General features: G+C 36.1%; 2 protein-coding genes across 5 annotated transcripts in view; one reads left to right on the plus strand and one right to left on the minus strand.

Moving 5' to 3' along the window:
- The window catches only part of DCDC1 (doublecortin domain containing 1), a 484,783-nt gene extending 467,930 nt beyond the window's left edge, over positions 1-16,853 (minus strand). Inside the window, exons 1-3 of one of the 2 annotated variants that reach the window (XM_058688531.1) lie at positions 16,747-16,853; positions 11,715-11,781; positions 11,353-11,429 (exon numbers count right to left, since the gene is read on the minus strand). In XM_058688531.1, the coding sequence (XP_058544514.1) occupies positions 11,353-11,373 (21 nt within the window). In that variant the 5' untranslated portion in view covers positions 11,374-11,429; positions 11,715-11,781; positions 16,747-16,853. The remainder of the gene's footprint in view (positions 1-11,352; positions 11,430-11,714; positions 11,782-16,746) is intronic. The other variant, XM_058688532.1, reaches the window with a different exon arrangement.
- The window catches only part of DNAJC24 (DnaJ heat shock protein family (Hsp40) member C24), a 55,757-nt gene continuing 47,741 nt past the window's right edge, over positions 16,841-24,856 (plus strand). For 2 of the 3 annotated variants that reach the window (XM_058688541.1, XM_058688543.1), the window contains exons 1-2: positions 16,962-17,266; positions 17,760-17,903. In XM_058688541.1, the coding sequence (XP_058544524.1) occupies positions 17,231-17,266; positions 17,760-17,903 (180 nt within the window). In that variant the 5' untranslated portion in view covers positions 16,962-17,230. The other variant, XM_058688542.1, reaches the window with a different exon arrangement.

Consider the following 24,856-nt stretch of genomic DNA (forward strand, 5'->3'; position numbering starts at 1 on the left):
CAAAGAACTCTTAAAACTCAGCAATAAGAAAGCAAACAACCTGATTAAAAAGGGGCAAAAGATTTGGGCACCTGGGTGGCTCAGTCAATTAAGCTTTGGCTCAGATCATGATCTCATATTTCATGAATTCAAGCCCTGCATCAGGCTCTGCACTGACAGTGTGGAACTTGCTTTGGATTCTCTCTCTGTCTCTGTCTCTCTCTCTATACCCCTCTCCTGTTTGCTCTCTGTCTCTCTCAAAATGAATAAATAAACTTTAAGAAAGCGGCGGGGGGGGGGGGGGGGGGCAAAGACTTTGACACCAGATCAAATAAGATGTACAAATGGAAAATAAGCATATGAAAAGATGCTCCACATCATATGTCATCGGGGGCATGCAAACTACACTAACATAGGTAACTCTAACACATCTATTAGAATGACCAAAATCCACAACAGTGACAATGCCAAATGCTGACAATTGGCATTGCTGGTGAGAATGCAAAACAGTACAGTCACTTTGGAAGATGGTTTGGTGGTTTCTTACTTTTATCACATGATACTTTTATCACATGATTCAGCAATCATGCTTCTTGGCATTTATCAAAGGATTTGAAAATGTATGTCTACACAAAAATTTGCACATGAATGTTTATAGCAGCTTTACTCATAATTGCTAAAACTTGAAAGCAACCAAGATGTTCTGAATTCAATGGGTAAATAAACAAACCATGAAATGTTATTCAGTACTAAAAAGAAATGAACTATTACAGCATGAAAAGACATGGAGGGACCTTGAATGCATAGTATTAAGTGAAAGAAATCAATCTGAAAAGGCTATGTACTGTATGATTCTAACTACATGACATTCTGGAAAAGGCAAAACTGTGGAGACATTAAAAATATCAGTGGTTGTTAGGAGTTTGGGGAGGTAGGAATGAACAGAGAGAGCACAGATGATTATTACAGTAGTGAAAATACCATATATAATACCATAATGATGGATACATTTGTACAAACCCATAGAATGCACAACACCAGGAGTGAGCAATATGGAAACTATGGACTCCAGGTGATTATGATGTCAATGTAGGTTTATCAGTTGTAACAAATATACTATTCTGGTGGGGCATATTGATAATGGGAGTGATTGTGTGTGTGAAGGTAGGGGTTTTTATGGGAAATCTTGTACTTTTCCTTCAATACTGCTGTGAATCTTAAAAAGCTTTAATTTTAAAAAAGGCTTCAGGTCATTGTTCTATAGTTTCCAGCACAGATAGCTTGTACATATTTAACGGGATAAAAGTCAGAGTTAACCTCCAAAGACCAGTCTCAAGCAATGCACATTTGGAAATTAGGTATAACTCTTGGCCATATTTCATCTAGTCAGAATGTGTATCTGTTCATTGAGGACTACTGTAGCATTCCAGCAATGGAATACCATATTTCTTGTCACCTGATTTCCCTCACTGATTTAATTGCCATTAACTTCCCCCCAGTGTTGAAGAATTGTCTCCACACCACAGTAAAAGCTATTATACCCCGTGGTTCCACCCTCAGGTATATTAAAATATTGTCCAAGATAATGATCTTATTACGAGACATGTGGAAGGCTATCCTTTCAGATATTTCATTTTGTAAAGGCTCATCTCTCACAGAGTTTGTCTAGAGACCAACCATTCAATTCAGTGAAGGAAAAGACTTGATTTCTTCATGAAATTTTACTTTTGTGTTGTATACACATATAAAATGTATATTAATCACCTAGACTGCTAATTATTTTTAATGAATTTTTCAGCAACAGTAATACAGCTTACTGTAGAACAGTCTATTTTTCTAATTTTTGAATTTAATAGTTGTATTCCAGTGGAAACCTATGTTATCAAAATTTGTGTTATAAAAATAATAGTTCAATTGGAAAAACAAAATTGGGAAGGTTAAGGACTTGAGCTCCAGACTCTCAAATAAGTTATTTTTCCTGTTATAATGTTTTGTTCTAACAGCAATAATCATATAACTATATAAACTAAACATACTAGGATAAACCCAGCCATCCAACTTTTTGCCTTATTCTATGCTACCAGAACAATGGTTAGCAGAGCAGTTCTTGCACATTCTTATCATTTCATTATCCTGTCACCCATTATTATGATAAACAAGTTTACTTAAACATAAAGAAGGCATCTATCTTTGTGGTCTTCCAAATGTGTTTTCCCTAAAACCACTTTGTTAATTCCTGATCCCATCATTACTCCATTCAATCCATCAAATATTTAAGTACCAACTCTTCCCAGACTTTAAAATACCCAACAAATGGGCGGGGGGGGGGGGGGGGCAGGGCATGGGGTGGCTCAGTAGGTTAAGCTTCTGATTCTTGATTTCTGCTCAGGTAATGATCTCATGGTTCATGAGTTTGAGCCCCACGTCAGGCTCTGTGCTGGCAGCATGGAGCCTGCTTGGGATTATCTCCCTCTCTTCCTGCCCTCCCCACTCACTCACTGTCTCTCAAAATAAATAAATAAACATTAAAAAAAAACAGATAACAAATGGATAAACAAGATGCAGTATATACATATACAATGGAATATTATTCAGCAATCAAAAAGAATGAAATTTTGCCATTTGCAACAACATGGATGGAACTAGATGGTATTAATGTTAAGTGAAAAAAGTCAAAGAAAGACAAGTATCATATGATTTCACTTATATGTGGAATTTGAGAAACTCAACAGATGAACATAGGGGAAGGGAAGGAAAAATAAGATAAAAACAGAGAGGGAAGCAAACCATGAGAGACTCTTAAATACAGAGAACAAACTGAGGGTTGCTGGAGGGGTTTGGGGTATGGGTATGGGCTAAATGGGTGATGGGCATTAAGGAGGCACATGTTGGGATGAGCACTGGGTGTTCTATGTAAGTGATGAATCACTAAATGGTACTCCTGAATTCATTATTACACTATGTTAACTAACTTGGATTTAAATAAAATTTAAAAATTAAAAAAATAATCGACAATGAATTCAATGTTGAACAAAACAACATTGTTTCTCCACTAGTTGAATTTTCATGAATGAACATAAACAGAATTTTCATTAACTTGCCCTATTAAAAACAACTTGAATGATGATAATTGGACTTATTATCAAAATGTCCATACTGATATTAGAAAGAAAAGTACAAAAAAATCCTCTTATTTTTCATTTACTTAAAAATCTTTTTTTATGTTTATTTATTTTTGAGAAAGAGAGACAGAGTGAGAGCAGGAGAGGGGCAGAGAGAGAGGGAGACACAGAATCTGAAGCAGGATCCAGACTCTGAGCTGGCAGCACAGAGCCCGACATGGAGCTTGAACTGACAAACCATGAGATCATGACCTGAAGAAAAGTCAGACGCTTATCCAACTGAGCCACCTAGGCTCCCCCAAAATAAAGTCTCTTATAATCTCCTACCCTTGGAGTTAGCCACCATTATAATTTTTGCGTATTTGCTTACAGACTTTCATTTATGATTTTACAAATAAAGCCTTTTCTTTAAACAAAAGTGTGACCATATTATATATATAGTTTCTATACAGTTGTGTTCACTGAATGAGAATATTCTTATGTTATTAAATATTTGTTGAGAACATATTTGTATTATTTTTTTAACATTTTTTAATCTCACAAATCATGAGATCATGACCTGAGCTGAAATCAAGAGTCGGACTCTTAACCTAAAGGCCCAGGTGTCCCTTTATTATTTTTTTAATATGCTAGCTAGTTGTTCCAAATGCTTCCTATTATAAATAAAGCTGTGGTTCTTATATGAACCTTTGACCACACCACAGAAAAGTTTCTTAAGAAGTTTTAGAAGTTATATTCTCAGATCAAAGTGTATGAACAATTTTAAGGCTGTGGATATTCATTTCCAAATTGGATTTGTTTTTAGAAATGTACCAATGGGTGCACTGGTACCAGAAATAGTATATGAAAACCTATCTAAAAGCACCCATTCCATTATTTCTTAACCTGACCAATTTTAGAGTAATTTTCTAACTGGTAGTGAAATTTAATTTTTAAAATTATCACTATTTAAATTCTTCATCATATTAAGACTCAATGAGGAATATTAAGGGATAATCAGAGAGATTTTTGTGGGCTATAAATTATTTTAATTCTACTTACAAATCATTCAATTAAAAGAAGAAGTTCCTAAAATATAGCATATATATGTTAAACTTCTAGATATTTTACAGATAACTGAGTTCAACATATCCAATTAGCCCAATACCCCCTTTCCCATATACTTATGAGAACATATCCAATTATCTTGAAAAAAGCAATTAAAATTACTATTAATAATCTTAATACTAGGACATGTTATAATTCATTTGATAATTACATTTCCCACAAAGATACTGTCAACATAAACTGTGAAACTACAGATCCATCCTGTTTACAAGTATCAGAGACAATATGCTCACTATTCTGTTGTACTTAAATGTTGTATTGCAGCTTTTCTTAACAGGTAATATGTGACATGAAACATGTCTGATTTTATGCTTCATAACTTCCATTCTGATGTTTAACATTAAGAAATTATATTTATGTATCACACATGTCAGAAAATAATTTAAATAAACTAAGAAAACTAAAGCCTCTCATTTCACATGCAAAATATAAATCTTTTATTCATAGATATCAAAGAACCATCTGCAATCAGAAATGCAAACTATTGGGGCGCCTGGGTGGCGCAGTCGGTTAAGCGTCCGACTTCAGCCAGGTCACGATCTCGCGGTCCGTGAGTTCGAGCCCCGCGTCAGGCTCTGGGCTGATGGCTCGGAGCCTGGAGCCTGTTTCCGATTCTGTGTCTCCCTCTCTCTCTGCCCCTCCCCCGTTCATGCTCTGTCTCTCTCTGTCCCAAAAATAAAATAAAAAATGTTGAAAAAAAAAAAAAAAAAAAAAAAAAGAAATGCAAACTATTTATATTTTCTGATTTAGGTAGCTAACATTAAATATTTTATCTAAGTGTTCTTGTTTAATATTTTCAGAAATGTGTTACGGATCAAAATACTGTCATAAAAATAAGAAAAATCAAGAGGCCACCTTTTAAGATTGATTCATAAGTTTTAAAAATTCTTATTTCTATTTTCATTCTGATTTTTGTAACAAGGAAAAAAATGTAATTATTTTGAATATAAAAACATACACCAGAAAAGGGACCATTTAAACTAGGTTGAAGTTTACATTATTTATTGCTATTTTTCCTCAAAAATATGCATTAGAATAAATATTTTTCTAAGCTTCAAAATAAATACAGTACCTGGTTCTAGCATATTTATTTTTTTGAAAAGGTGTTCCGAATCTCAGACAACATAAATACTAGGCAGTGTGGTGGTTGCCATAGTAACAAATAAATAGGTGCATAAAAATACATTCTATTTTTCAAATGTATACATTTTTTTCACAAATATGCATATTTTATAGGTAAAAGATTATTCAACCCTTGCTTTTCCTTCCTTTTTAGAGAGAGAGAAACATCTAATGCTTTAGAAATAAAAGGTTCTCATGTAGCAATAAAGCAGGCTCAAAAAAGTTTCAAAACACTATATGGGAAATCGTAAGGTTTTCATGTCAATTTTCCAAAATGAAGACAGGAAAAAAAACTCCTTTGATTTTATATTACATTAATGGTTAGTTCTTTAGGTAAGGATAAAATTGCACAAACTTCTTTTCCTCATAAGCATGAAATTCCCTTTTATTTTGCATAAGTTTATTATTCACATGCATTAAATGTAGCACTTGACCATGACCATGAAAAGCTGGAAGCTCTGTTGATCACAAAGAAAAGCTCAAGAAGTTTAATACTAACCCATGAACTACTACTTGAATCAACAATCTGAAAATATTTATGCCAATGTTCTAAATTGGAGTTCAAAGAGTTCCTTTCTCCTCTCCCTTCATTAAAATATAGTCTTCCTGTTTACAGGTACCCTAGAAGTCACAGAAAGTACATTGAAAAAGTGTTCTGAGTTTTATACTTACAGCTTAAGAGGAATTACCATACATTTTATAGGGCTGGAGAGGGGCAGTGTTATAAGCTATGCCATTAAGTTTGAAATCTTACTGAAAGGTAGTGGGGTAAACCAACCAAAACAGAACAGGAATATTGCTCAACTATTACTGGGCAAGAAATCCTTCAAATCCAATCACATTAATCTGGACTTCCAATCTGTTTCAATAACAACTATCATGTAACATTCTCCTAGAGTGAGAATTCAAAAATTTTAAAAGATCACCATCTAGGCAGAGAGTCAAATAAGAGGTGACAAAGCAGTACTCTCTAGCTCACCTTGTGCTAACTCCTTGCCGGAGAAGCCATGCACCCTAACGGCTAAGGACTGACTGAACTAGCAAAGAGGAGCATCCTTCTCAAGCATACACATGATCCTATTTACTCTTATTGAAGAGAAATCTACTTTTTTTTCCTAGGGGAGATAGTAAATTTAAACTTTAAGAAGTAAAAAAAAAATGAATTAAGATATTAATCAGATATTTATTGGACTAGAATAGGTTATACCGATGATGTGACTCCTGCAAAAGGTACAGCAACAACAACAAAACCATCATCTTGTCATTCTTCTTCCCACCCCCCCCCCCCCCGCCCAAGCTTTTAAACTATGTCCCTCTGCTTTTACCATCTTAAAGTGATGGAAAAATATCCCTGGAGACTGGAAAAGGGAAACATATCATTCTTTAAAATAAGGGGAGAATGATTTTGGTAATTAGCTTAGTTTTACCTGGGAACATGTAATAACAAATTAAACAATCAATTAGTAACACCTAGAAGGGCATCAAATACTGGGAAACAACCAACAGAGTATCTCAAAAGCCAAATATGCCAAACGAACTTAATATCTTTGTTTCTGATAGAATGACAGGTCATATTATCAAGTAAGAAGTGAGTATTACAGTCTATTTCAGTGTTGTAAGCCTTTTTATTTATTCTCCAATCCAGAATAAGCAAAAATGGTTAAGAAAAAAAGAATGTAAAAACTGGCTTCATTGCAAAACCAGTGGCTACTGACACATTTCCTCTCTCTTGAGGATCTATTTCAGAGCTGTTTTTATTGATGACTAGTCAGGAATCTTGACCTACTTTATGTTTAGCTTCATCACATTAGGTCTCTGAGATGTCTCAAAATTTTAAAGTTTATTTCCTTAGTTTTCTTCCAACTTGTTGACTCCTCTTTTCCCTAAGGATCTTAAATGGCTTGTTGCTTCAACTAAGTGATGCTGCACTGTGATAAGACATAAATCCATTTTAGGTAGAAATTTTCAGAAAGAAAGAGGAGTGGTTTGTGAATTAAATTAAAAGGATTGTCTGAGACTAGAGAAACTCATAAGTAATGGAATGGTATTTAGGTTTTTTTTTTTTATATTTTATTTATTTTTGAGAGAGAGAGAGAGAGAGAGAGTGAGCAAGGGAGGGACAGAGAGAGAGGGAAACATAGAATCCAAAGACAGGCTCCAGGCTCAGAGCTGTCAGCACAGCTGACAATGTGGGGCTCAAACCCACGAACTGTGAGATCATGACCTAAGCCGAAGTTGCATACTCAACTGACTGAGCCACCCAGGCGCCCCATGGAATAGTATTTAAATAGAAGTGCAGGGGTGCCTGGGTGGCTCAGTCAGTTAAGCATCCAACTTCTGCTCAGGCCACATGGGGCTTTGTGCTGACAGCTCAGAGCTTGTGGGCTGCTTCAGATTCTGTGTCTCCCTCTCTCTCTCGGCCCCTCTCCTGCTCGAGCTCTGTCTCTCTCCCTCTCTCTCTCTCTTAAAACAAAATTAACTAGAAGTGCTCATAAAAACACTCAAAGCTTAAGTAGTGAAGAATAGCTGTTATTTAGTTAGAAAAGGGAGACCTGTAAAGAAGATCAAGGGTGTGGAGTCAAGAAATGAACACATTTTTCAAGAAGAGACGTCTCTGTGGCATATGACCACCAAGCTAAGCACACAGAGGGTCAGACACATAAATACGGTGGAAAGAGGCGACAGTTGAAAAAGGAAATAAAAAATTTGGTCTGTATTACAGAATCAGACAAGAGCCAACTGCTATGTTGAACAGAGCTGCCTATTGGACCAGGACAATTGCAGTTCCTCATTATGTAATTAACAGCCCTGTTTTCCCAACTTTTGTTACTATTTAAACATATCTTAGGAAGAAGAAACTTTGGTCCCTGAATTGTTTGATCTTAACTATTTTTCTAAGTCTAAATACCATGTAAGCAATCATCAGAGATTCTCTCAAGCTAGAGAGGAGAGTGTCCTTTGGACATTATCTGTGCAGGATAAGCAAGAAGGAAACTGGGGGAAACCCCAACCTTTCTTCCTTCCACTCTCCCAAGAAAAAGTAGTCAAATTCTTCTCTTCTATTCTCATCTTACAACATTCTAGAATGTTTCTACATTATGAGAAAGTTTTGCCAAATAAAACTGACTTTATAACTAAAAATACTAACAGCAGGGGGAATATTTATATTTACCAAGCCAAGACTACAATCAATAATTTATTTATTTTAATAACTGAAGAAAAAATAAAGAAAATAGTCCTGTAGGTCAGGACACATGAAGGCAGTGAACTGGAATAAAAGGATCTCTGGAACTAAGCCAAGAAATTCTGGAGTTCTTCTTTTTTTGTGTGTGTGTTTTTTTGTTTTTTTGTTTTTTTTTTAAAGTAGGCTTCATGCCCAGGAAGGAGCCCAATGAGAGGCTTGAACTCACAACGCTGAGATCAAGCCCCTGAGCCGAGATCGAGAATCAGATACTTAATGGACTGAGACACCAGGCGTTCCCATCCTTTTTAATTTTTATTTATTTATTTATTTATCTATCTATCTATCTATTTATTTATAGAAATTCTGGAGTTCTTATCTTAGGTTTGGGCCAGACCTGGGGTAAATTCTTATATATATATATAAATTAATTCACTTGGGTCAAATGAACCCAAATGTATTTCTAATCATTTCAAATGCTGTAAGCTTGTGAATTCTCCCTGTATTCAAGATTATTATCTAGTTTCGGGACCAATCTTTGCTCTAAAAGTCCAAGGCTGGGAACTAAGTAACAACAGTACTTAAGTCCTGATGACAGGTTTAGCCTCATCTCGCTGAAGCAAGACACTAGGGAAACAGCATATACCATGCACTGGGACTGAAGGACTTGTTACAGAGGACCTAGAAAAATCTTCTTTTACATCTGGTTATATTTTCTTATCTTACTTCTTTCACAGTATTATCTGACTTTAAACTAAGACTAACATAAGATCTATATCTAAGTATATCTTGAATATATTAGAATATATATATTGATATATCTGAATATTGTATATATGTATATCAACAAAATTCACTATCTCATTTTTTTAAAGACTGTATTTTTAAGTAATCTCCTAGCATGGACCTCAAACTCACAACCCCAAGATTAAGAGTCACATTCTCCACTGACTGAGCCAGTCAGGCACCCCTACTATCTCATTTTCAAATTAGATGTTTTAAATGGTTAATTTAAATAATACATGTACATTGACTATGAAATAATTTTTCCTTTTCTTATACAAAAATAAGAAAAGTGATTTAAGTTACCCCAAATATAAATAAAAACAAAAATTAAGTTAATATTCATAGAGATTAACACTGCAGATCAGGATTTATACTACAAACAAAGACAAAAATCATACAGTCTTTCAAATTAATATATCTGACTGTCTTTCCCTAATGCTCCTGCTTCACCTGCAGCACATCAGACAAGGTAATAATTTATGATAATCATATGAAAATATACAATTAATATTCATCACCTCTCATTCCTCATCACTTTAGATGATCAGTAATGCAGAGTGAAAATGCTGTCAGATTTCTAATTGCTTTGTAATGGGCTTGAAACAGGGAAATCATTAAAGGCAAACAATCTGTCATTTGTCTGTTACTTTATCACACAAAAAAACTCATTAAAGAAATTGCTAATGAACTACAAAAGACTATACTCATGGTGCTTCTACAGTAGATTAACAAGTAATACTATGAATTGCTTAAAATATTTTAAAATATGATATTTTGTGGAAATTCATCAGAAAACATTCATCTATTTTCATCAGAAAACATCTACAGTATATTTTTTAAGCCATGTGGCTTCATTATTTTGGCATCTAATCCATCATTATAGAAGAAGTCCCTTTAGCATGTAAGATTTGTTTTTCATCATTCTCTAAATAATTAAGCTGAAAGGTTGCAAGAAGAAGCTGAAATGCTAAATGTGTTTATTACCAGTAAACTGACACACATAAAAAAATGTACTATATTAACCTTGATGCTAAGTAAAGAATATATTTTAAAATTTGAATTTTACCCTCATACCTCTACAGATTTTGAACTGTTGAATTTGCAATGTGTCATTCATCTTAATACTATCATTATACAAAAATTGTATTCTACTATTAAAATGAACCATAACATTATTCTTTTTTTAAAATCATATGTTTAAGTAATCTCTAAACCCAGTGTGTGGGGCTTGAACTCACAACCCTAAGATCAAAAGTCATGTGCTCTCCAGACTGAGTCAGCCAGGTGCCCCAACCAGAGCATTATTAAACTCTGCATAACATTAATTAATTTGAAATCTTAAAGATATTAACCAATACTGAAATGTTCCATAACATTCCATCAAATAATTTGGGAGGGGAAACAAATCATTAAAAGACCACACCAAATTTTGTATGTCTTTATCAATGCTGCCTTTATATATGAGATACTTAGTATCAAAAAATCTCTAATAATGACACTAACCTAGTTTTAAAAACAAAGAGGTATATAAAACAACCTAGTAATGTTTTGTTGGCTATACAGTCCAGTTGCATTTTATTTTTGAAAAAAATATGAAAGTAATCCTGTTTTTCATTATGCTAATGATGAATGAAATCATGAATATATTTCCTACAGCAGAACATAAGAATATTTGTAATAAAGTCAAACTTTTTGAAAATATGTAGATCTATTCATATCTATTGGAATATATACAGATTTAAAAACTTCCATGCAATGGCATGTTCAGCCAGGTGCCATGGTTGAATATAGGAGTTAATTCCAAGCTAACTTCAAAAGGTTCCATAACACTCTGGAAACATCTTCATTATACTCTCTAATTGACTTAAACAGACTTCATATCAACTGTTTAACACATTTTAACCCACAAATTAACACCCTTTGATCACTTAGATTAACCTTTCTTCTGTGAGTCAATTACATGACAAAAATAAAATAAACTTTAAAAAATCAGTTTTAGAAAACTAAACTGGGGAAGGAAGAATGAATTTTAAAAAGGATATAAATGCACATTACCACTTGGTTGGAAGAGATCATCACAAGGTTTCAAATTTCAAGGTAATAGGAAAGTTCACAGATAAGCCAGAGTGGTCCTAAGAACAAAGAGAAAGGCATAAAGAAGTGAGTGAGGGGAATAAGTTGGTATTTATTATGATTATTAAAGAGAAACAGAAATGGATTACAGATGATATCTTTAATAGGTTCATGGAAAGATTAAAACATCAGATGTGAAGAGGTAGCAAGACACGAACAAAAATTCCAGGTAAGATAAAGACCTCTAAAAGGGCTCAAACAAGGGTGAAAGAACACTGACACAAATGAAGTTAAACAAACAAGAAAAACACAGCAACAGGTGTGGTGCCAGCAAAAGTATTTACCTCTTTGTCTCTCCAGCTTAGTGGATTGCCTTGCTCCACCTCAATGAATGTTCACTGATGATTACTGCTGAAAAGACAAAAGAGAGAATAAATCAAGTGAAGACAACCAGTGATGGGAAAAAATGCAAAAATGAAAAACCATTTCTGAAAGATGAGGTACAATTGTTCAATAGGCTGATTCTCAATACTGTCTAAAGCATTATGATAACATGCCAAAAAAAAAAAAGTTTCTATAATTCTAACCATTCGTCTCTCCCTCCATCTAAACTTAATACTTAAATATTTGAAACTTACTACTTCCATGCATCTTCCTGGATTAGCCTCATTTTGAGTCAAGGATTTCAATCATTCATTTCAATCATTCAATAATCTGCCTTATTCTATTCACATTAACTATAAGTTAGTAACTGTCACAGCACCTGTATTTCCTCTGGCATAATACTTCTTCAGTTATTTCAGTTGCTTCTTTAATTGTCTGTTTACCCAGATAAACTCTAAGCTTTTATAAGGGCTACAGCCAACTGTCTTGTGTCTCTTGTAACAAAGTGTGGGACACATAGTAGATACTCGATAAGTGGTTTGTTGATTGAATGAATAAGTGAATGAAGGCTCTATATGTACTACGTGTATGTGTATATGTGTGTGTTTATCTCATCACTAGCTAGTTCTTGATGGTTTTCTATCTTCCCAATAGATTTTAAGTTGTTGTAGGGACAATCATCTAATTTCAGAACATAACCATAATAGTTTGTGGTACTTAAAAATAAATACAGCTTAGTTCACTGATATTAAAATCCTAAAAACTCAGAGATAAATAAGACCAAGAAAATTAAAGAAGAGTTGGTGATGAAACCAGTAGAAAGAGCCAAGTAAATATAATCCTAGGATAAAAATAGCAGAAATACATTGTATATAGTGCAAATATTATTCATCAATAAGAAGCACAATTTACTAACAGGATCTCAAAGTGAGAATTTATTAATGTGTGGTAGACATTAGTTAATGGGCAGATAAGTATTAAAGTGATGAATTGAATAAGAGTGTGGTTTTTTACCACCACTACAACCAAGGGTCTTAAACCCTTGCTATATCTATATAACTATACTTACATCTACATCTATATCTACATTTAATTCTAGATATAGTACTTGATCAATCATCTTGAAGTTAAATATTTAACATATGCCTACGTCGCTTGTGTTAGATGCTGATGACACAGGAATTAAGAGGTTTTTGCCCTCTTTTGCCCTTTTTGCTTTTAATTTATCTACAAACTATAGTTCAACAAACATTCTGGTTTGGCATCATTTTTCCAACTCAATAGTTTGCAGCTTTCATTTGCTCTGTTTGAAAATTCCTAAAATACCGCTATGAATTCTTAATGTTCTAATATCCAAAACTGAGCAACAAATATTTCACTATTAATAATGATAACAACAAAAGCTAACCTTTCCTGTGTACTTACTACTCTTAGGCACTATTTTCTCACTGAATCCTCACAACAGACATAGAGGGAGATAGTATTATTAATCCTATTTTACAGAGAAAGAAACCAAGGCATAGAGATTAATTAACTTAAAATGTTCACATAACCAGTAAGAGACAGAGCCTGGGTTCCAACCTATGCAGTCTGACACCAGACTTCATGCTCTTAACCATTGTGCTAACATAGTTTATATTTCTGCTATGTTAGTTTTACATAAAATGGATAAATTACTGGGATGCCTGGCTGGCTTAGTCGGTAGAACATGTGACTCTAGATCTCAGGGTCATGAGTTAGAGTCCCATGTTGGGTGTGGAGCCTATTTTAAAAAATTGGATAAATTACCTTCTTAAAATAAGATAGTGAGAAACAAAACTATTATAAATACACATCAACTTCAGACATGTGGCAAGACAGTTGGTGCTTAGTTTCTTTAAGAGGTGTCCCTGCCCTACAGACCTTACGGAATTAGGGAATCAGAACACACATCCAAAACATATAATAGTACCCTGTGAGATAGGATGAGTGCAAATGAGGAGTACACACAGGACTTGCTATGAAAGTTGAGAGGAGGAACTATTTTCTAAGGATTGGACCATCATAAAAGGCTTGATGGAAGAGATGGGTCTTAAAGGGTGGATAAAATTGATGGGTGGAAACAAAGAGGAAAGATGGTATAAGCAAGGAGAACCACCTGAACGAAATTATGGATGAAGTACCAAGAAAAGATCCCATTGTTTAAACATTTCATGTAGGAGGTTAATAGGTGATGAGGCTAGAAAACTATGGATCATATTGGGCTGGTAAGTAAATACCAGGTTAAGGAGTTAGGACTTTATCTTCCATTTTATTTATTTACTTATTTTTTAAAGTAAGCTTTACACCCAACGTGGAGCTTAAACTCAACGACCCTGAGATCAAGAGTCACATGCTCTATTGATTGAGCCAGTCAGGCACCCCAAGACTTTATTCTCTAGACCTGGCTTGTTCAAAACAGCAGTCACTAGTTATATGTAGCTATTTAGCACCTGAGATGTGGCAAGTCCAAACTGAGAATAAGCAATACAGGTAAGATACACAGCAGCTTTTGAAAACTTAGCATGAAAAAGCAATGTAAAATACCATTAATAATACGTTGATTACATTTTGAAATGATCATACTCCAAATATATTAGGTTAAATAAAATATATTATTAAAAATCATTTCACCTCATTTTATTTTCCTAATGGGGCTACTGGGAAGTTTAAAATTATATATGTGGCTTGCATCTGTGGCTTACATCATATTTCTATTGGGCAATAATGCTCTAGAAAAATTAAAATAAAGAAAAATGAGCAGGGATTCATGCAAAAAGTGTTTTAAAAGCTTATTCTGTAATAATAAATTCAGACTGTAAGACAACTGATCTGGCTTTCAACAAGCCAATGGCAGAAAAAGAAAAAAATACCTAGATAGCAATGAAGTGGGACTGCTATAGCTAAGATACTTAAGAGACAGAACATCGAAAACAATGTATAGATTTTGTTTGGATCATGACTCAAGCAAACTAACCATAAAAAGTCATTTCTGAGACAACTAAGGAAATGTAAATAGAGACTAGATATTGGATGCCATCAATGAGTTATTGATCATTTCAGTGGAATGACTTTATGGAGATGAAAGAAAAACTTGCAAACTAAAGTGTGCTTTAGTGATGTGAGCTAGAGTATTCGAGATGAAATGACAGAAGACTTGGGAATTGCTAGGAGAAAAATGCATATTTCTTACTATCTAAAACCTACCTACCTACATGCATACATACACACACAGAGCGCACACACACACACACACACACACACAAATATAAAAGAGTAACTTGAGAAAATGGAGGTACCGTGATCAGACTTTTCAGAATTTGGCTTAAAAAAAAGGGAATAAAAGAGACAACACAATACCCTAGGGGATCATAAATCAAAGTTACGTGCTCTTGCTGTAAAAATTGGAGGATCTGAGCATAACTATCTATATGAGGAAGCACTAAGCAGTGGAAAGGGGGGTGTTTGGGGGCTAAAATTTCAACAGTGTGTCAAGAAAGGTATTCAGAACAACACAGTTCATTCATATAAGGTATTTCCTTAGAGCCACACAGAAGGTATGTTGGAACCAGGACTAAAATCAAATCCTCTAACTTGGCATAATGTTCTGTCTCTAATTTTAAACATGACAAAATCCTATGGAGAACCCAGTCTATACTTTTCACCCTGGATTTTCTCACTTTCTTGTGTCATTCAATTATTCTTTATACCATCATTAAATAATTTGGCCATATTAAAATATTTTACTTAATGTACTTAGGTTTATCTTGATTGCTTCTTCAACTGAGATTTGGTAGAAGAAAGACAAAAAAGAAGAAGAAAAGCAAATTTAAGCAGTAACAACAACAGAACCAACTTAACATCTCCAAGTGAAATTTAAATCATGTTGACAAAACACAACATGCAGTTTCACCTCTGGGTACAATGCAAGAAGAGAGGTCAGTGTAAGGTGAGCAGTATAGAGATAATAAATGGGAAGAACAGAAGGCAAAGCAGAATGAAGAAAGGAAAAACTAACCAAAAAAACCTAACAGTAGCCTTTTGGAGTGCCCAACAACTGCCTCAAAGTGGAGTGGTTCATTCTGCTTTTTCTGTAACCTTGAAAGATAGCCTGGCTTCCCTGGTAATATGCTGACTTCCTGAGTGTCCTGTTCTGCTGCTATACAATTAGCTATTTTGCCTTGATGCTTGGTTTGTTTCCTCATCTACAAAATGGGATTTTAACACCTGCCTTATTAGCCTCACTGGGTTGAAGTGAAAGTGAAGCGAGATAGTAAATGTGAACGGATTTTTAAAAGTTACCAGTTGCTAAGATCTACAAGAAATAATTGGGTTGAAAATCTTTTCCAGGGTGGGGGCCTGGGTGGCTGAGTTAGTTGAGCATTGGACTCTTGATTTTGGCTTAGGGTCCTGGGATCCATTCCCCCACCCCGACCCCTCCACTGGCTGGGACTGACCATGGAGTTTGCTTGAGATTCTCTCTCTCTCTCTCTCTCTCTCTCTCTCTCTCTCTGTCCTTCTCCCCCATCTCCGTCGCGCGCTCTCTCAAATTAAAAAAAAAAACCTTTTCCAGAAAAAAAAACTATTCAAACTGAAAAGAAAAACTTCAATCGTCATAGGTTTTCTCTTAATTTTAGAATAAGAACATTCTTTTTTTTTTTTAGAATAAGAACATTCTAAGGCAAGTGTAGCGACAAGGGAGGAATTAGATCTCATCTTTCACATCCCCCTACTCCACCATTCCTCACCCCCCCACCCCCACCCCCACCCGCCACCTGCCGAAGAACCATAACCAACCACAAAAGGATTGGGAGCAGCGCTGGGCAGGGTAAGCGGAGGGAGCTTTGGGGAAGGCGGAGGAAGCCCGGGTGTGAAGTACTCTTGGGGGAGAGGAGAAACGCTACAGTCGCAGACCTGGGACAAAAGGGAGTTAGAAAGAAGCGAAAACACCTCTTTTCACAGCCCGACACTTACTGCTGGTAAACTCCTTGGAAGCAGAGACTGGTTACCATAGCGACCGCGTCCAGGAGGGCGGAGCGCCTCTTGCTTGGTGTCTCGGCCATAAGAGCTCGACTAGAAACGTAGTCACGTCAGAGCAATGACTTCCGGCGGAAGGAGAAGCCGGTTCCGGGTTTTGGCAGGCTGCAGGCGAGGAGTGGGTACGAAATACTGTAAGAAGTTTGGTAAGTTTGATACTGAGTAAAGGCAGCGGAGGGTATCCGCCTAAGGCTGGGTGGTACAGCCGCAGTGAATACAGTGGATTCCCAAGTCTCAATTTTGAGGAGCTCCCCACCCCCATCTCTTGAAGTTACCGGCTGTGGGAAGAGGTTGCCTGATTTCTGGGGCTCCCGGCGAGGTCTGTTCTGTAGTCTAGAGGGCTGGGGTGTCCTCCTGTGAGCACTTTCAGTTCTTTGTGAGCGCCAGAAACCGAGGGACTCTTGCTGTCTACCTGCCGCCCATGCTGACCGGCCCTTTCCCATATTACTCTATTGAGGTAATGTGGAAGAAACGTGAACACTAAGAAATGGAAACGCTAAGAGGGAATGCTCCCAAATTCATTTTAATTCTTTGCTGTTTTGTTTTGCTTTCAACATTTTTTAAATTTGTTAACATTTATTAAATTTCTCTAGTGTGTTTACTGAGGACTTCTTGTGTGCCGCCTTTACCATGAGACTAGCACAAATACCTTCTTAGAGGTCATCACCGCTCGGGTTCATTTTCGGATTCTTTTTTCTTAATGCTATTATATATTCATTGATTTAAGATATAAGTGTATATCATGAAACCTGTAACACATGTTCCATCCTTGTCTGTATACTTACACGTGAGATTCTTGGGGCGTTTTGAATGAAAGTGAAAATATATGCTTCATGAGGATTGTATTATAATCATGATTTACTCAACTAAATATTAAAGAACTTAGAAACGTACTTGCGTATTTCTTCGATCCTGCAAACTAATGAATCGTCATCAATATTTTTATTAAGCCTATCCGAGAAGGCCCACTTCTTGTTCAGTGGATGATGGCATTTGAGCAGATACCAAAGAAGGATTGGTACAGCATTCTGGGGGCAGACCCATCTGCAAGTATGTCAGACCTAAAACAAAAGTATCAAAAACTCATATTACTGGTAAGTCTTTGCTTGCAGATTTAAATCATGGGGGTGGGGGGAAACAGTTTTTTCTTAAGTGATGGGAAAGTTAGGTTTCCCTAAAATAAATATATGATATCAAAGCAGGAGAAGTAAGGTATTAATTTGATTAGTTGAAAGTGTCAGTAATATTGTAAAAAAAAAAAAAAAAAAAAAAAAAAAATTTTTTTTTTTTTTTTTAATTTGAAATGGGAAAACATGGTTTGGAGCAAGAAATCTGAGTCATGCAGGTTGATTTGGAATCCTGATTCTACCACTAACTGTGGGAACTTGGGACAAGTTACTTTCCCCCTGTATGTGCCTCAGAGAGGATTAAATGAAATAGTCCATGTAAAGTGTTTAGAATAAGCAATGTTAGCATCTAGTAGCCACTAGCTACATGTGTCTATTGAGCATTTGAAATGTGGCTAGTCCAAAATGACATTTACTATAAATGTATAATACACAGCGGATTTTGAAGACTTAGTACAAAAAGAGAATATAGGCTTGGTCAGTTAAGCGGCCTACTTCGGCTCAGGTCATGATCTCGCGGTCTGTGAGTTCGAGCCCCGCGTCGTTCTCTGTGCTGACACCTCAGAGCCTGGAGCCTGTTTCAGATTCTGTGTCTCCCTCTCTCTGACCCTCCCGCATTCATGCTTTGTCTCTCTCTGTCTCAAAAATAAATAAACGTTAAATAAAAAAATAAAAAAAAAAAGAGAATATAAAATAATCTAAACTTTATGTTGATTATATATTGAGGTGATAAAAATTTGGGTATATTGGCTTTTTTGCATATTTTGTACATAATGTATGCATATATTTGCATATAGTATAATAAAATATAAAATTAATTTAATCTGATTTTTGCTTTGATATTGCATATGTGGCTTGCATTTATAGTTTGTATTGTGTTTTTATTGAATAGTGCCCATTTATATACTGTTTTTCACACAACTCAATTCTTTTGTGAAATGAGTTGTATTTGTAAGTATATAGTATCTTTCTTAACTGTTATTTTAATTTTTTTCAAGCTATATTGTGAAGTTTCTTAAGCCAATGTCAGTAACTCTATGATGGTCTCCAGTTAACTTAGTTTACAAAAGGGATAGAGCGTCATTACTTATGTAGCATTAGTTGTTCCTATAGTTTTTGTCAAATAGATCTGAGATTTTGCCAAAACTGTTTGTGTTTATTGTGAGAGACAGTAGCCATTTTACTGTCAGGAATGTATTACTATCCCTTCTTTAGGTAGTAAGCTGACTAAATGATACTAAGATTTCTTTTGTCTCAGAATTTTCAAGATTTCTTTCATTAAAGTCAAGCAGACTTGATTGAAAAATTTTTCCTCATACTGAATCATCCTTTTCCCTCATTTCAGTGAGAGTCGAGGCTGGAAAAGTAGGCTGGGTCTAGATCATGCAGGCCTTTTAGTCCATGTTGACCTTTAATATGGCAATGAGAAGCCGTTTGCTCTTCATATATTAGCACTTGTCAAACACCAAAACGAGTGAGTCATTTTGCATACCCTCTCTTATCCTATTAGAGAGTTCCAGTTGCTCTAGATCTTCACCAACATTTGATGCTATTTGTCTCTTTCATTTCATCGATTGAGGGTTTCTCAATTTTGCTGCCATTGACATTTAGGGCAGGATAATTCTTTGTTATGTGGGGCTGCCCTGTGCAGTGTAGGATGATGAGCAGCATTCTAGATGCCAGTAACAACTAAAAATGTCTCCTGGGGGTCAAAATGGCCAACCTCCCCATTCCATTGAGAACCACCACCCAATTCTGTGTTTATAGTGATCTCTCATTGTGGTTTTGTTTTGTATTTCTCTGATGACTAATGATTGTAAGCATTTTTAAATGTTATTATTAGCCATTTGTATAATTATCTTTTCTGAGTGTCTTTTTTAAAAATCAAGTGTATTCTTGGGGCGCCTGGGTGGCTCAGTTGGTTAAGCGTCTGACTTCGGTTCAGGTCATGATCTCATGGTTTGGAGGGTTTTCTCTCAGTTCTCCAGTCCTGTCCTCCAACTTTAGTAGGCCACTTGTACCAGTGCCTCATAGATGAATGACTCTTGGCTGTCCTGTCCTATCTCTGTTCTTTCTTGTGAATACTTGGTAAAGGCCTATGGAATAGAATTGGTGGGCAGGTACAGTCTCTGTACATTTGGGGCCCATCCATAGGTGATGCCAGTCTGGAGTAGGCCCTTAAAAATGGTTAAAAGTTTGTTTTCTTTTCTTTTCTTTTCTTTTTTTTTTAAAGTTTATTGATTTATTTATTTATTTTTTGAGAAAGACAGCATGAATTGGGGAGGGGGAAAGAGAGAGGGAGAGAGAAATCCCAAGCAGGCTCCATGCTGTCAGCCCAGTGTGGAGCTCGAATTCATGAACCATGAGATCATGACCTGAGCTGAAACCAAGAGGTGGACGCTTAACAGACTGAGCCACCCAGGCACCCCTAATTTGTTTTCTTCTTATCTACATCTGTGATGGCTTCCTGCTCCTGCTGCTGTGCCAAAGATAAAGCCAGTAATGGGTTTCTTCTCTTCTGGGGAGGACCTTTTCATTTTGAATTTGGATTCATTGGGTTTCTTTGAGTCCTCAGCTCCTTATTTAAGAAAACAAAACAAAACAAACAACTATGAGTTTGTAGGATATCTGGCCTGTTCTCCTGGATTATTCCTATCTGCATTAAAATGTACCATCATTTTCCCATCTTTGGAAAAAAAAAAAATCCAGCCTTTCTTTCAACCCATTTCTGCCACTTGTTGCCCCAACTCTTCTATTGTTCTTCTTTAAAAAAAAAAAAAAATGTTTATTTATTTATTTTGAGGTGGGGGAATGGCAGAGGAAGAGGGAGAGAGAATTTGAAGCAGGGTCTGTATTATCAGCACAGAGCCTGATGTGGGTCTCTATCTCACAAACCATGAGTTCATGACCTGAGCTGAAATCAAGAGTCGGATGTTTAACCAACTGAGCCATCCAGGCACCCCTCTGTATTCTTTGTAGCAAAAAACATTTCAAAATGTTATCTCTATTTCCTTTCTCCAATTTTCCTCTTCCCAACTCTTGTAAACCTACTCCAGTGAGGCTTTGCTCCCACCACTACACTGAAACTGCTCTTATCAAGATTGCCAGTGATATCTGTAATGGGAAAAAACACAGTCCTCCTGTGGTTTTCCTTTACTCACACATAATTCTTCTGTCACCAGATGTGTGGATTTTCAACACATCAAGCAATTTTCTGCAACACCAGTTGGATGTCCTATAATTCACTTCAATTCTGACATTCCCTGGAGATAGCATCAGATCCCTCAAAGTTAAGGGCTCACTCCCACAACACTGCCCCCACTTGAGATGCCAGTCACAAGTCCCAGGTTGTCACCTGTACTTCTGACCGACCAGCTATAGATTAGGGTTCCCTGACCCCCTCCTTGAGTTTGATAATTTGCTAGAAAGGCTCACAGAACTCAGGGAAATCATCACATTTACCAGTTCATTATATAATAAAGGTTATGGTAAAGGATACAGATGAATAGCCAGATGAAGAGATACAGAGTACAGGAGCTTCTGTCACTGTGAAGCTGGGGTATGCTACCCTCCTGGCATGTAGATGTATGTGTTCACTGACTCAGATACTTTCTGAACCCTGTACTGTTGGGAATTTCATGTAGGCTTCATCATGTTGGCATGATTGATTACTAACTCCATTTCCATCTCCTCTCCCTTCTCTGGAGAATGAGGGATGGGCCTGAAAGTTCCAAGCTTCCAATTATGGCTTAGACTTTCTGGTGATCAGCCCCCATCCAGGAGCCCACCGAGAGTCACCCCATTAGAAAAAAAGACACTTCAGTCACCCAGGAGATTCCAAGGGTTTTAGGAATTCTGTGCCAGAAACTGGAGGCAGAGACATGTGGATATTTTTTTTTCTATTACTTCACAATATCCATGTTGCTATAACCAATGGTTAATACTTAGTCTTCATTTTGATTTATTAGTAAGGTGACCATTTATCCTACTTTTCCCAGAGTAGAGGTGGTTTGTGCCTTTTGTCCTAGCATAATTAATAACTGCCTTTTTCAGTTTTTTGAGGTGTCAACGTTTAAATTTAAATTTATTTTGAAGAGGTTTTTTGTAGTTATGTACAACTGTGTAAATTATCACCACGGTTAAGATATGGAACATTTTCATAATGCTAAAAAGTTTCTTTGTGCCTTTTGATCCCCTGATGCCTACAACTTTAACCAGCTGGACCAGTGATTCTGGTGCACAGGTGTATGTGGGCCCACTGTACTATGTTATGGTACCTGCAAATGTGAGGAACTGAAGTCCTGGAGAAGGAGGGTCAAAGTGAGCAAAGGGGGAAAAAAAAAAAAAAGACACTTAAAAGGAAGAATGATTGGCCCAACTGTCTCCCAATAAGCTTTGCTGTATTGGCTCCTTGTGGAGAGATGGAGTTTGGAGGAGAGGACTTTCCAGACCAAACTCAATTAAAGAAAAACCAAAATTTTTTCTCCTAACTTGGTTTCTTCCTAAGCCAAATAGAGCTGAAGAATTCTGAACAAAGTTGGTATGGATGTGTAAATTGCTTTGGGATGAAGAGGTATGTCTATTAGGTACTGATGGTAAGCTATGGAAGAAGCCTTGGAAAGAGGGTAAGACACTGTTTCTGGGCATTCCAAAGATGAGACCTCTTCTTCCAGGCAGACACCACTTTGTTAAGTAATAAATTTAAATTGTCAACCCTGCTTAGATAACAGCAGCATTTGACACAGTTTATCACATATTCTTCTTTGTTATATTTTCATTTGTCTTCTAGGACATGATATTTTCCTAATTTACCTCTTACTAAATTATCTCTGGAAAGTAGTAGGTACTCAAATTTTGTTCAATGAGTGAATTGTATGAACGTAATCATCTTTATATTTTAATTCCTCTATTGATGACTTCAATTTTGTATTTTTATTTCTAACAACTCTGCCTACTTTCTGAATTTTCTTTTTGATGTGTGTGTGACTTCCTGATATTGTTTTAGGAATAAAATATTTTGTTTAGGTTAATAAAGTTTTTTTTTTTTTTAAGTTTTCTTTTTCTTTGTGTTCTATTTATTTATTTTTTTTTTATTTATACATTTGTTTTTGTTTATTTTTGAGAGGGAGAGAGAGAGACAGAGCATGAGCCAGGGAGGGGCAGAGAGAAGATGGAGACAGAATCCCAAGTAGGTTTCAGGCTCTGACCTGTCAGCACAGAGCCCTAGGCAGGCCTCGAACTCATGGACCGTGAGATCATGACCTGAGCTGAAGTCGGACGCTCAACCGACTGAGCCACCCAGGCGCCCCCTTTTTTTTTTTTTTTTTTTTTTAAGTAGACTTAATGCCCAGCATGGAGCCCAACATGGGGCTTGAACTCCCTACCCTGAGATCAAGAGTCAGACGCTCAACCGACTGAACCACCCAGGTGCCCCTCTTTGAGTTCCTTTTGGTTTTTCTCTTCCTTTTGTTATAGAGGTTCTTTTTTCCTATATTTGGTGATCATTGGTCATCTTTTCATCTTTAAGAATGAAATGTTCCACTCCACTGCTTCATTATTAGTATATAGGAATAGAATAGATTTCTATATGTTGGTTTTGTATCCTGTGACTTTACTGAATTTATTTACCAATTCTAGTAGTTTTTGGTGGAGTCTTTAGGGTTTTCTACATATAGTATCATGTCATCTGCAAATAGAGTTTTACTTCTTCCTTACCAATTTGGATGCCTTTTGTCTCTTTATGTTGTCTAATTGCTGTGGCTAGGACTTCCAGTACTATATTGTATAAAAGTGGTGAGACCAGACATCTTTTTTTTCCTGGCCTTAGGGGGAAAGCTCTCAGTTTTTCACCATTAAGCATGATGCTGGTTGTGGGTTTTTCATGTAAGGCCTTTATTATGTTGAGGTATGTTCCCTCTAGATCTACATTGCAGAGGGCTTTTATGATGAAGAAAATTCAAGACAATGCAAAGATAGGGAAACACATTCCATGTTGACAGGCTGGAAGAATAAATATTGTTAAAATGTCTATACTATCCAAAGCAATCTACACATTTAATGCAATCCCTATCAAAATACCAACAGCATTTTTTTCTCAGAACTAGAACAAACATTCCTAAAATTTGTATGGAACCACAAAAGACCTCAAATAGCCAAAGCAAACTTGAAAAAGAAAAACAAAACTGGAGGTATCACAATTCCAGATTTCAAGTTATATTACAAAGCAGTCATAATTAAAACAGTCTATGGTACTGGCATAAAAATAGACAGAGATCAATGGAAGAGAACAAAAACCCCAGACATAAACCTACAATTTATATGGCCAATTAATCTTCAATAAAGGATGAATGAATATACAATGGGAAAAGGAGTCTCTCCAACAAATGTTGTTGGGGAAACTGGACAGCCACGTAAAAAGTATGAAACTGGACCACTTTCTTTCACCATACATAAAAATAAACTCAAAATAGATTAAAGACCTAAATGTGAGACCTGAAACCATAAAGATCCATGAAGAGAGCACAGGCAGTAATTGCTCTGACATCAGCTATAGCAGCATTTTTCTAGATATGTCTCCTAAGGGAAGGGAAATAAAAGCAAAGATAAACTATTGGGACTACATCAAAATAAAAAGCTTCTGCACAGTGAAGGAAATAATCAGCAAAACTAAAAGGCAACCTACCAATGGGAGAAGATATTTGCAAATGATATATCTGATAAAGGGTTAGTATCCAAAATATGTAAAGAATTGATGCAACTCAATATCCAAAAAACAATCCAATTAAAAAGTGAGCAGAATGGGCTCCTGGGTGGCTCAGTAGGTTGAGCGTCAGACTTCGCCTCAGGTCATGATCTCACAGTTCGTGAGTTCGAGCCCCACGTCAGGCTCTGTGCTGACAGCTCGGAGCCCTGGAGCCTGC

This window comes from Neofelis nebulosa, chromosome 10, assembly GCF_028018385.1.
Source record: "Neofelis nebulosa isolate mNeoNeb1 chromosome 10, mNeoNeb1.pri, whole genome shotgun sequence".
Taxonomy (NCBI): domain Eukaryota; kingdom Metazoa; phylum Chordata; class Mammalia; order Carnivora; family Felidae; genus Neofelis; species Neofelis nebulosa.